Here is a 12,560-nt window from a genome sequence, read left to right as displayed (position 1 = left end):
AGCCCCAAACAGGTTAACAGAGTGACCACCCACCCATCCAGCCTTGGCCACTGACCACGATCTTGCCGCCAGGACCCTGGCTCTTAACGCTGACTCCCAGCCACTGGTTCTCCTTGCTTTCCTTCTTCAGGTCAACTATAGGGGATACAACAGATAGAGAAAACTGTGTTAATCTCAATGTAGGGATGGAATTCTATCCCATTTTTCACACGCACGCACGCACACACACACACACACACACACACACTCACACACACACACACACACAGTGTATTGGACTTGCTTCTTTCTTACATGTGGCAGTGCAGCAATCTCAACAAATTTGGTGGCCCGAGAAAGGATGAATCTGTATCCTATATGGTAGATACCTAAATTTTTCCCAATGAGACAAACAGCAGGGGGTGGGGAGGTTACAAAAGAAAACTGCAGAGAAGAAGGTTAAACACTCACTTGCCTAAAGTTGCTTCCTTTATTCAATTCTTCGCCCACAGCATTTGCTTTGAATTCGGGGTTGGGGGGGAATACTAACAAGACAAGAAATACAGTCACGTTTCCAACTAGTGTGGCCCTAAGGTAGTGGATCCCAACCTTCTGTCACTCACACACCACTTGGTAACCCATTTCCCAAAAAGTGTACCCACGTATTAGCAAACCAATTCAATTCAATTCAATGTAATGGGTTTGCTAATACCCATTACATACTGTCGAAGGCTTTCACAGCCGGAATCACTAGGATGTTGTGGGTTTTCCAGGTTGTATGGCCGTGTTCCAGTAGTATACTAGTGGGGTACAAGTACTCCCAGAGATACAAAAATATGTAATGGGTTTTCTGTGTGGCCATACAACCCAGAAAACCATTATATATTTTCGTGTACCCCCAAAAGCTCTGGAACATATCCCTTGGGGTACTTGCACCCCAGGTTGGAAATCACTGTCCTAAGGGATGGGCCACACTGGAAATAGCCATGTTAGTGCTAGGCCAGGTAATGCAGCCTGTGTGCCAAGATACACAGCACCGTTCCCCAAAAAGGCATAGGAGGTTGAACATGCATGGAGATCTCTTCTCTCCCAGAATATCTTAGAGCATCCAGATGACATCATGACCAATCATGGCACAACTAATCTGGCTCTTTTATCTAAGCCAGATCAAAAATAAACCTCATTTGACCCTTCACCAAGTAGAAGCAGCAGGGTGACTAAAAAGGCAGATGCTCCCCCTACAGCTGCTGCAAGGAAGGAGGTGGGGCTAAGCTCCGCCTTCAAAATGACCAAGCTAACCACTGCACCACCCCCTTTTGGCCCTTTAATGGGCTTTTGTTTTCTTTTCCAGTTGTGCCATGTTGCAGCATTGCATCATAGCTCTGCGAGGAAAGGGGAAGGAAAGGGGAAGCTCTGGGCCACAGTGGGGGGGCCCACCAAAATTGCAACCTTGGTGAACACATGAAGCTGCAACAAAGAGGGAGGTGCAGGGAGGGGGATTGGCAGCAGTAGCAAATAATGTTCAAGTGTGGGTGCCTTTTTGCCCTGCTTTCTGTTGCTGCTGCCACGCTAGGAGCAAATTTAGCTTCTCTGTGTGGCAACAGCCACAGATCAAAACTGCACAGATTCAGATAAGAATCAATCCACACTGGTTTCCAGAGGGTTAATGATAAATTTCATAAACGTGAGCAGTTAAGGGTCAAACCCACCTGGAAAGCATGCCCTTAAATCCCAGATCTAGATAACAGGATAAGGTCACAAATGCTCACGAACATTTAAAAAATATTCTCATTTCATATGTTCTGGGGAAGAGCACTGCCACTCATGGGCCGTTTCAACATGGTCAAAATATCCTGGGTTGTGCAAGAAAAATATCCCTGTGCAGCCAAGAATTCCGCACAGATCCAGGTCCTAAAGCGGGGTTGCCCTGCGATATTTCCCTCATTCCAGGGTATTCAAAAACTGCCAAATTGGAGGTTCTTTTTAAAACCCCTAGGATGAGCCTGCTAGAACCTGCTACCGTGCAAACACCAATCAGGAGCAGGACCTGTTTATTTTTCCCGCCCAGCCGCCTGATCTCCCCGCCTGACATTCATTCAAGCTGCCACTTAAAAAATGAACAGCCAATCAGAACCTAGGACACCAGATGCTCAGAGATTCTTGCAGCTGCCACTCAAAAACAACAGCCAATCAGAACTCGGGACACTGGACATGCTCAGATATGCTTCTGAAGTAAATATAGAAGTCCTGGACTCGTGTAAAACAAGCTGGAGCATTTCCTCCTGGTCTTCATTGGGTTCCTTCAAAAAAAACGGGCAGCCATGCAAATGGACACCCCAGGATAAAATAGACCCAGGTTTTGCCGTGAGGAAATGACCATGGTGAACAACCAGTAGCGTAGCTCCAACAGGGCCGGGTGGGGCGTGACACCCCAGGTGAGGCAGCGGAGGGGGCGTGGTGGGGGCATTCCGGGGCGGGGGCAGATGGCGCTGCGGCAGGGCCACAGGGCACGCGTGTGCCCCAGCCGCAGTTCCCCCTCGCTCTGTCTCTGTGAACAACTTCCAGCTTTATGTTACCGTAAACCTAAACCGAAGTTCAGCCAGACCCAGTGCCCAGGATTCATGCCCAACTCAGATTCTAAGATGACTTCAGTTAAACCCTGATCCAAACTAGTCACCGGAACGAAGCCACGTGAGAGGTTCATTTTTCACCCAGGTGCGGTCACACAATTCCCCTACCTCCCTCGTCGATGGCCACACGCTTGCAGTCATTTATCTCATGGGTCAGGGGGCAGGCGTACAGCCCGCCAGTCCGGTTGGCCTTTTGACCTGGCAACGCAGCTGCCTGTGGCGCTCCCACCAAGAGCCTAAAAAAGACAGAACAAAGTGGTAATAAGAGCTGAGAAAGTGCATGAGGTAGGAGTGGAAGAGTTTGAACTTATACCCAGCTTTTCTCTCCTGTAAGGAGACTCAAGGTAGCTTACAAACTCCTTTCCCTTCCTCTCCCCTTGTGGGGCTGAGAGAGTTTTGAATGAACCGTGACTGGCCCAAAGTCACCCAGCAGGAATGTAGGAGTGGGGAAACATATGTGGTTCGCCAGATAAGATTCTGCTGCTCTTGTGGAGGAGTGAGAAATCAAACCTGGTTCTCCAGTTTAGAGTCCACCTACTCTTAACCACTACACCACGTTGGTGTAACATTAGGAGAAGGCTTTTCTTACTGATCTTTCTGCAATTGAGCAATTGTAGGATGTTGGAAGCAAAGACAGGTTAAAGGCTAGAGACCCCATGGGGTATCCACATACTAGATCATATTATATCTATAATAAATACAGTACAGTACAGTGAACCTTTATTAGGCATAAAATATAATCTCTACAAACAATAAAATCCAAGTCATAATAAAACATTGTGTATACAGATCATCAGATATATGAGACAATATTTAGAATCAGACAATTAAGCAATCTCAACAAATTTGGTGGCCCGAGAAAGGATGAATCTGTACCCTATATGGTAGATACCTAAATTTTTCCCAATGAGACAAACAGCAGGGGGTGGGGAGGTTTTGAATGAACAGTGACTGGCCCAAAGTCACCCAGCAGGAATGTAGGAGTGGGGAAACATATGTGGTTCGCCAGATAAGAGTCTGCTACTTTTGTGGAGGAGTGAGAAATCAAACCTGGTTCTCTAAGCTGGAGTCCACCTACTCTTAACCACTACACCACGCTGGTGTACCATTCGCTTACATTTTGATAATGGCTCACGTTTGTCGCTATATTAAATCACGCGTGGACCCGTGTATTTGGAAACTTGTATGAATACATGAGCTCAGGTTTTTGGTATCGTCTTTCGTTTATTACTTCTGCTAAAAAGATAGCGACCTTGAGAGTTCTCACAGGGGATAGATCGTTTAATAAATAAGTGACTGCGTATGTCGAGGGGAGGCTGGATTTTGTTTTGAGAAGCGGAGTAATATAGATACTATGTAAAGTAGAAAAGAACTGACAGTTTAAATGAATATGCTGAATTGAATCCACTTCATTTGCACGGCACGAACAACATCTCTCTGAAATCGGTATGCCTTGGGATCTTCCTTCCATCACTTTAGAGGGGAAGGCGTTAAACCTCGCCAGCATAAATGCTCTGCGATGGGATGGATTATCAAAACTGGAAAAATACTGAGCCATCTTACCATGAGAAACAGGTAATTTTAATGACTCAGGTGAACATATAGCTGGTTGTGAGGGCTGTAGTTTTTACAGCAATAATAAATCAACAATAATAGAAACAGCAACAGATCAACCAAAAAAAAAAAAGAACAAGTGAAAACTTAGACTTACAAGTCAAGTCTTAAAACAGAAGCCTACGATTCAAATTTTAAAACAGCAGCAACAAGAATTCCTTGTTCTATTTAAGAAATCGCACAGTTATAAAAAGCACAACCAATCAAATCACCAAACAGAAGTCTGACCACAAACAATTACCTGGTAGAGAGAGGAGAAAGGGGACTAGCCCTTTCAAGGGAGATAATAATTTTATCTAGAAAATTCTGGCTCTGCAGCACCACCGCTTTTTCTTTCTCAAACACTTTGCCCAAGAAGGATGGAAATTATTTCAGTACTGGGCAGAAATTCCACTGGATGGAAATTATTCTGTTTCCAGCCAAGCCCAAGTAGCAGGCTCCTTGAGACTTCTGGAAAGGGCCTTTACATAAAAAGATTTTTATAAGCTGCTTTTACTTACCAGATTCTCCATGTTGCCTTCATTGCTGCTGCAAATGCAGAAGCATTCACAGTGGCAAAGGAGCATCTACACAGCAGTTTTCTTGCATTTGCCTAGCCTCAGCTGTCTGTGGCCACGGTTCCCCTACTAAAAGCACCAGAGGGCTCTCTTTCAGGTTTTTAAAACTATTGCCCATTGATATACTGCTGTAGTGCTACAATATTATAATAATCCACCAACTAGATCCTCTGAGTTCTCAGCTTCATTTTTTAAAGTAAGTCTCTAGCCCAGGGTATCCAACTCTGGCGCTTCAGATGTTCATGGACTACAATTCCGATCAGCGCCAGAGTTGGACACCCCTGCTCTAGCCCCTTGTGGCAATATAGAAAGAACCTGCACAAATGCATACCTTCTCATCCACACCGCAGACACGCTTTGAGTTTTTTTTCCAAATCGAGGTGGAGTCCCCACTGGAAAACTAAACTGGACAACCCCGGTTCCAAAAGAAACAGCACCTTTTTTATTGCAGTTTCTCCCTCCCCACTGCAGCGTGTGTCACAATGAGAGCTCAATGTCTATCACGGTTTCAAGCAATGTAACACTCCCTACAAACACGCAATCTGCTCAGTGGGCCTGTTCTTCCTCATCCTGATTGGCTGTTGTGTTGTGTTGGGGCGGGACTTTACATCGCCATTCCAACTCTTTACCTGTGCAGCTTCGTTAGCTCAGAAGGCTAATTTCAATTTACACAGTTTAGTTTACACAGTTTGCACATAAGCGTTTCTACGTTTCTAAGTAGTCTCGACCGGCGCACAACAACAACAAAAGGCTGCATGCGCTTTGCACACAGCCCAGTGTGCTCTGATTGGCTGGAAGGCTTCACGTCACTCCGTACGGCGGGAAAAATAAACCTACTCTGCCCCTGAACTTCCCCACCAAACCGGCTTCAGTGCATGTTTTTCAAAAAGCTGCACTTCCATGCAGGTTTCTGAAAAATGTGTGATAAGGGGGGGAGCGCGCGCCAGAACAGGGATCAGCACTTAAGCCGTGGGGTGTCTTTGCTTAAACCATGATTTTTTACATAAGTGTCACGTGATCAATTGACCATGGGGAATCGAACAATCTGTACCAAACCAGGTTTGGGAAGGATCACAGGAAACCCAGAATGTGGACTTCTGGGGAAAATATCTCACAGATGCTCCCCAATGCTGCAAAAGTTTATGAAGAAGCAGCTGTTTCAGCTTTGGATGGAACCTGCGGGCACTGCTGTTATTAGTCGTTATTAGTCGTTATTGCGGGAACTGCTGTTATTAGTCGTTATTAATTGCTGCATTTTAGCTTAAATTATTTACAGTCTATTGTGTAACTGTTATTTTATGTTGTTTACCGCCCAGAGCCCTCCGGGGGTTGGGCGATCTATAAGACTGAGAAATGAATAAATAAATTAATAAACCTATCCGTGGCAGATCCACGGGGGAATTCAAGTGGGAACCCCAGACTCAGGCTACATCAACAGAAAGATATCCATAGAAACAAAACCATTGGAAGCCTCAGGAAGGTGCCGAGGAAGTACAGTCAATGTGGAATCTGTTGGAGCAAAGAAAAACTATTTTTATTTGCAAAACCGTCACAGCTGCTGAAGGCTCCAGATCTTGGTGGGGCCCATAGAGATCCCAAACCACCAGCAGTGGAAACCAGAGTCCCCTCTTTATTACACAGTTCCAATAGAGCTTCAATGGACATGATAATTATGATAGGAGAAAAATCCTCAGGAGCATTTGGGAATCCACATGGATCCACTCAGTCCACATGGATGAATCCACATGGATCCATCCATTTGAGATGCTGTTAGCCCCAGTAGGGGAAGACAGGCACAAAGATATGGATGCCATCTGCCCCTTCCGCACATGCAGAATAATGCACTTTCAATCCACTTTCAATGCACTTTACAGCTGAATTTTACTGCGTGAAATAGCAAAATCCACTAGCAAACAATTGTGAGAATGGACTGAAAGTGCATTATTCTGCATGTGCGGAAGGGGCCTAAGAGCAGCTTGAGGTGGAGGAATTCTATTTGGGAAATGGTGCAAGGGAAATAGATATGAGTGTAGAATTTTCAGGTTCAGCTGAGCCTGGGGCAAGTCACCATCTCTCAGCCTAATCTTTTTCAGAGTTGTTTGGAGTTGGGCTGCCCAATCCAGAGCCCTCGGTGGCTGGGGAGAAAGGAAAAGGAAAAGCGCCCCTACCCACGCTGCCCAAAAGCCCTCTATAGGACTTAACAGACTTAACGCCACTCGAAAGGTTGGTGTAAGTCCAGGACCTGGGCCACGGCACAACTAGCCACAAACCCAGGGTGAAAGTCAACTAATGTCAGCTCCACCCCAGGAATGGCCCAGCTCACCCCTCCTTCCTACCGATGTCTGTTGGAATGCCAGCACAGCTCCATGACGTGGACTTCCACCTTTTGGCACTGCAGAGCTAAGTGGCCTGCCACGGGCACCTTTGCCCCAGAGGTGGGATCCAGCAGGTTCTCACCAGTTCCCGAGAGGGGGTTACTAATTATTTGTGTGTGCCGAGAGGGGGTTACTAATTAGGTCTGCTTTTCCATTAGAAATTCCATTAGGTCCAAAAATCATAAAGTCCTGTTGTTTCCTATGTGGCTGGTTAGCGAAGGTAGAAAACGGGATAATTCTCCCTGTTGGGCTGTTTTAAGAACATGTTTTAGAAATATGGTAAAGTTCCTTGTTTAAGGAAAGTATCCTTCTTTTGATTTCTAGAAACAAAATGAAGTATTTGAAAGTATTAAGTATTTGACAGGCAGTCAATTAGAGGAGAAGTAGTTGTTTCTGTTGGCAGTAGACGATAGGACTTGCGATAATGAGTTTAAATTATGGACAGAAAGATACCAGCTGGAAATTAGGAACTTTTTTTTTACAGTAAGAGTTTTTTACAGTAACAGAGAAATTATTAATGCCCCGCCCCCGGAATACCCGGCCACGCCCCTGTTGTGCCCCGCCCATCCCCATTGGCGCTACGCCACTGTTTGAATCCCACCACCATGGGAACCTGTTACTAAAATTTTTGGATCCCACCACTGCTTTGCCCCCTCTGACAGCGCAGGTGCCCCCCACGCAGGCAGATCAGACAAACACGTTGGCGCAGCCCTGCCCTGCCTCCTCAACTGGATTGAGGCTCCCCCATCTAGATTGGACTGTGAGACAAGAATTTTGAAAAACTGCACTTGATACATGAAAGCTACTATGGAGGTGATTTTAAAAAGTATGGGGGCATACTTTTGTTGTCCTTTCCTCCCCAAAAAAGCTGCCATGTGGGTGATCAGATGTCACGGAAGACAAGATTCCGGCTTTCTTAGTGACCATGAAGAACTTTGGCCAAAAAGGGGTAAGAAAAGCTGCAGTTTCTGACCGTCCCTCTTCTTTATTGTTATGAAAGTCCCAGCATCCCTTTCACTGAAGTATCCCCCCTTCCCCCACTGCCACCACCAGTTTTCACTAGAATCTGGACCAAGACTACATTTTCCATGAGAGGATTGGAACTGCCTGGTCCCATCCCACGGTGTCCCATTGACCCCCACAAAATGCTGCTCATGGGAACAAGGGGCCCAGAGAAATAACACAGGGCAGGAACTGGCAGTAGAAAGGGGAATCTAGTGGGATTTGGCATTCCCCTTCCATTAGCAGAAACTTTAATCCCCAAGGCTGTATGTTTTTATTGTAGCATACAAGCGTGGAATTGCTTAATGGATGCAAATGCAACCTTGTGAGAATTTCAGATTTCAGTTAAAAAAAACAAGTTCCTAATCTTTAAAAACAGGTTTGGGAAGAGACATCCCTGCAACGTTCCTGTTGGCAGTCTGTGGTGGAATCTAAGTGCCAGAGCAGTGGGGTGAAGGGATTTTCGGGGATCAAATACCAGAACGTTAACCCTCTGACTTCATAATCTTGATGAGGGGCTATCATGCCAAATAAACAAACCAGTTCTATCTATGGATGTTCATACCACACAAGCTAATCTTGAAAAGCCAATATGATTTAGTAACTAAAGTGTTGGAATAGGATACACAAGAGCCGAGGTCACAACTCACTGGGTGATCCTGGGCCAGTTATTTTTTTTTCTCACCCCAGCCCATCTGACAGGGTACTGTGAGGAGAAAGTGGGAGTGGGAACCATGCACTGAGTGCCTGAAGGCAGAGTGGGATGAAAACATAATGCATAGAAGACATATTTCTTAATTTTGTCTGTATGTAAGGCCTTGGCCACCTACACGTTTCCCTCAGTGGTGGAGGAGACCACCTCGGATCCAATATAAGTGTAAACATTAGGAGGAACATCCTCCCTCCCAAAAGGAATGGTAGCCCAATTGCTCAGTGCTAAGAGTAGCACTCTTGTTCTTCTCCAAGTCTGATCCCTAGGGCTAATACCAGCGGTGGATGAGACCACCTCGGATCCAATATAAGTGTAAACATTAGGAGGAACACCCTCTCTCCCAAAAGGAATGGTAGCCCAAGTGCTCAGTGCTGAGAGTAGCACTCTTGTTCTTCTCCAAGTCTGATCCCTAGGGCTAATACCAGCGTGAAAACGGCTAATAGAGAATAGAGAGCAGTGCCAAAAAGGGAGAGAAAAACACTTTGCCAAAGTAACTGCAGTTCTGCTACAAGAAAAGCCGAATCCCATGACATAGCTGTCAATCCCATTACTACTTAATGAGAAAGCACAAAGGAGACCCGGTTTCTGCTGCCTGCTCGCCTCCCCGCCCTCCTGCTGAGCCTCAACGACCTTGAATTGATGTGAGGGAATGTCAGTGAATGTTTCCCCATCCACACAAATCACGTTAATGCGCTCAATGAAGGTATCAATGAGTGCAAGAAAAATGGAAATTAGTTTCCAGCACAGGCAGATGTCTTTTGCTGCGGGTGGGGGTGGGGGTAGAGCTTCCAGGCCCTCCTTCAGCCTGCCAAGACAGAAGTCACATGTAAACTGGAGCAGTAACTTGCCTCCCACCACAAAATTTGCAGCCATCAGCTGCTGCTGGTGCTTCAACACAGCTGTCATTCTGCCCCCCCCCCCCTCTTCCACAGCTCCTGGAATTCCTAGTCAAGAACACAACATTAGGTGGACTAGCCCTCAAAGGCCATTTCACCCTTGCCTGAATAATCATGACAAGTTCCCCCTTTTCATTGGGGGTTTCGGCTTTTCTCAGCTTTTTCGGGTTTGCCGGAAAAAACCCAGGGTATTCGGCAGAGCCGAACAGTCCTGGTGCTGAGAAAGCCAAACATGATTCAGCATTTTTGGCAAGGGCTCAAACTCCCACCCCCACAGCTGTTTTTCAGGTCCTCGGGGACTTGGGAAATGGCAGCATTGGGAGGAGGGCTTCAACTGAACGGGTGTCGGCTTTATTCGGCTTCACTGACAATTTCTGTGCTTTTAAAACTCAAACATGACATTTACCAAGTAAAAATTGTGCTCATCCCTATCTTAAACCAGTATCTCACAGGGGCTAGAACAAAACTCAAACAATGCCCCATCCGATTCTCCTCTATGGTAATCCATATTTCTTAAGCAGCAGTGGCGTAGTGGTTAAGAGCAGGTGCATTCTAATCTGGAGGCATTCTAATCTGGGGAGCAGCAGTGGCGTAGTGGTTAAGAGCAGGTGCATTCTAATCTGGAGGAACCAGGTTTGATTCCCCGCTTTGCCGCCTGAGCTGTGGAGGCTTATCTGGGGAATTCAGGTTAGCCTGTGCACTCCCACACATGCCAGCTGGGTGACCTTGGGCTAGTCACAGCTCTTCTGAGCTCTCTCAGCCCCACCCACCTCACAGGGTGTTTGTTGTGAGGGGGGAAGGGCAAGGAGATTGTAAGCCCCTTTGAGTCTCCTACAGGAGAGAAAGGGGGGATATAAATCCAACTCTTCTTCCTCTTCTTCTTCTTAATAAGAGATAGCTATTCCTTCTCTACCCTGTTAAAATCACCCAAATCAGGGTACTGAATTGATGGACAAAGGGAATTACTTATCCACTTTCAAGAAGCGCTTTTGGAAGACATAAGCATTCTAGTCCCTGTTAGCAAGCAGTAGATATATGCTGGGAGTAATACCTGTTAATTAAACTGGTGTTTAGTTAACACATACAATGATGTGATCGTGCACACATGTATGCCCAGTCAGCATCAGCACAAAAATTATCAAGAATTTAATTCATTTGTCTACTGCAACCAGGTCACATGTGCATTACGATACACAATTTATATCAAATGGCTTTGATTCTCTGGGAGGAAAATGGAATAATATTTCCTAGCACCTAACTGCCACACCAACAGACATCCTGTTCCTTATGAGCAGTCCCAGCTTTCCTGCAGCCCGACATTACAGTGCACTTTGGGGTAATAAAAATCCAGTCCCTGCTATAGAGACAGCAGATACAACATTCCTATAGTGACTTGCCCCATAGGGATGGTGAAAAGTGCCATCAAGTCACAGCTGATTCATAGTGGCCTTGTATGATTTTCAAGGCAAGAGACGTTCAGAGGTGGTTTGCCATTGCCTGCCTCTGAGTCGGACTCTCGTATTCCTGAGGGGTCTTCCATCCGATTACTAGCTGAGGCTGACCCTGCTTAACGTCTACAATCTGACAAGTTCAGGCTAGCCTGGGCTATCCCATACAATGACATAGGTAAGGGGGGTTTATGAGTTCAACCCCAACATTACATGTCTGAAGCTCTGCTCCACCCCACCCCCTCCCTCCCTGGCTGGGCTCCCAGCCATCAGTCCCTTCTTCCCTCCCCTCCGGGGAGAAGAGATTACAGTCCCCAGCCTCGGAGAGTTGCTTTTATAAGCACTGAGGCCGGAGTCGGGGGTTGGAAGGCATGGCCATGCCCCCTGGTGGTGTGGGGAGGGAAGAAGGGACTGATGGCTGACGGCTGGGCTCCCAGCATGTGGGGGGGAGGGGGCGAGGACAGGGGAGACTGCCATCCCCTGCCTCGCAGCACTGAGGTGGAGGCGGAGCTTAGGGAGGCATGGCCATGCCCCCAGGGGTGGCTGGGGATGTGGACATGCCCCTGAACCCGTCCCATAAAAAATCTGTAGCTACGTCACTGATCCCATACATACATGTGGTTAGAGAACTAGGATAGGAGAACTCCGTTCCAATAATTCTAAGTTAAAAAAAGGCGGGCTGATTAGATAGATAGATAGATAGATAGACAGACAGACAGACAGACAGACAGACAGACAGACAGACAGACAGACAGACAGACAGACAGACAGACAGACAGACAGACAGACAGATAGATAGATAGATAGATAGATAGATAGATAGATAGATAGATGGGTGGATGGGTGGATGGGTGGATGGGTGGGTGGATGGGTGGAGGGAGGGAGGGAGGGAGGGAGGAGGGAGGGAGGGAGGGAGGGAGGGAGAGAATGAATGAATGAATGAATGAATGAATGAATGAATGAATGAATGAATGAATGAATGAATGAATGAATGAATGAATGAATGAATGAATGAGATGCAAATGTGTGTGTGTGTTGTTTAAACAGGACTTCTGGAACTAAGAAATACACAGACTCTAAAGACTGTTTTCTGATTTACTGATTTAGAATAGAAGGGAGAAAAAGTCCCATGTGTTCCTCTATCTGATATACCTGCAATCCACAGACTTTCAAGGAAAATCCCTGCACCTTGTTCCCACAGCCCACTGACTTTACCAGATCATCTGGAAGATAGAATATGGAGATCCTTCCCAACCCTACTTAGAATGAAACTGAAACTCGCAGTATTCAGCATGTATGTTCTATCCACACCTTGCTATGGTCCAGTAAACAGTAAATACCACTGCT

At 46.3% G+C, this 12,560-nt stretch overlaps 1 protein-coding gene across 1 annotated transcript in view; it reads right to left on the bottom strand.

Moving 5' to 3' along the window:
* ITGA7 (integrin subunit alpha 7) overlaps nucleotides 1-12,560 on the bottom strand; it is a 94,640-nt gene that overhangs the window by 56,241 nt on the left and 25,839 nt on the right. The window contains exons 2-3 of the mRNA XM_048487607.1: nucleotides 2,718-2,845; nucleotides 56-135 (exon numbers count right to left, since the gene is read on the bottom strand). Coding sequence (XP_048343564.1) covers nucleotides 56-135; nucleotides 2,718-2,845 — 208 coding nt within the window. The remainder of the gene's footprint in view (nucleotides 1-55; nucleotides 136-2,717; nucleotides 2,846-12,560) is intronic.

This window comes from Sphaerodactylus townsendi, linkage group LG03, assembly GCF_021028975.2.
Source record: "Sphaerodactylus townsendi isolate TG3544 linkage group LG03, MPM_Stown_v2.3, whole genome shotgun sequence".
NCBI lineage: Eukaryota > Metazoa > Chordata > Lepidosauria > Squamata > Sphaerodactylidae > Sphaerodactylus > Sphaerodactylus townsendi.
This window is presented reverse-complemented; position numbering and strand designations above follow the sequence as displayed.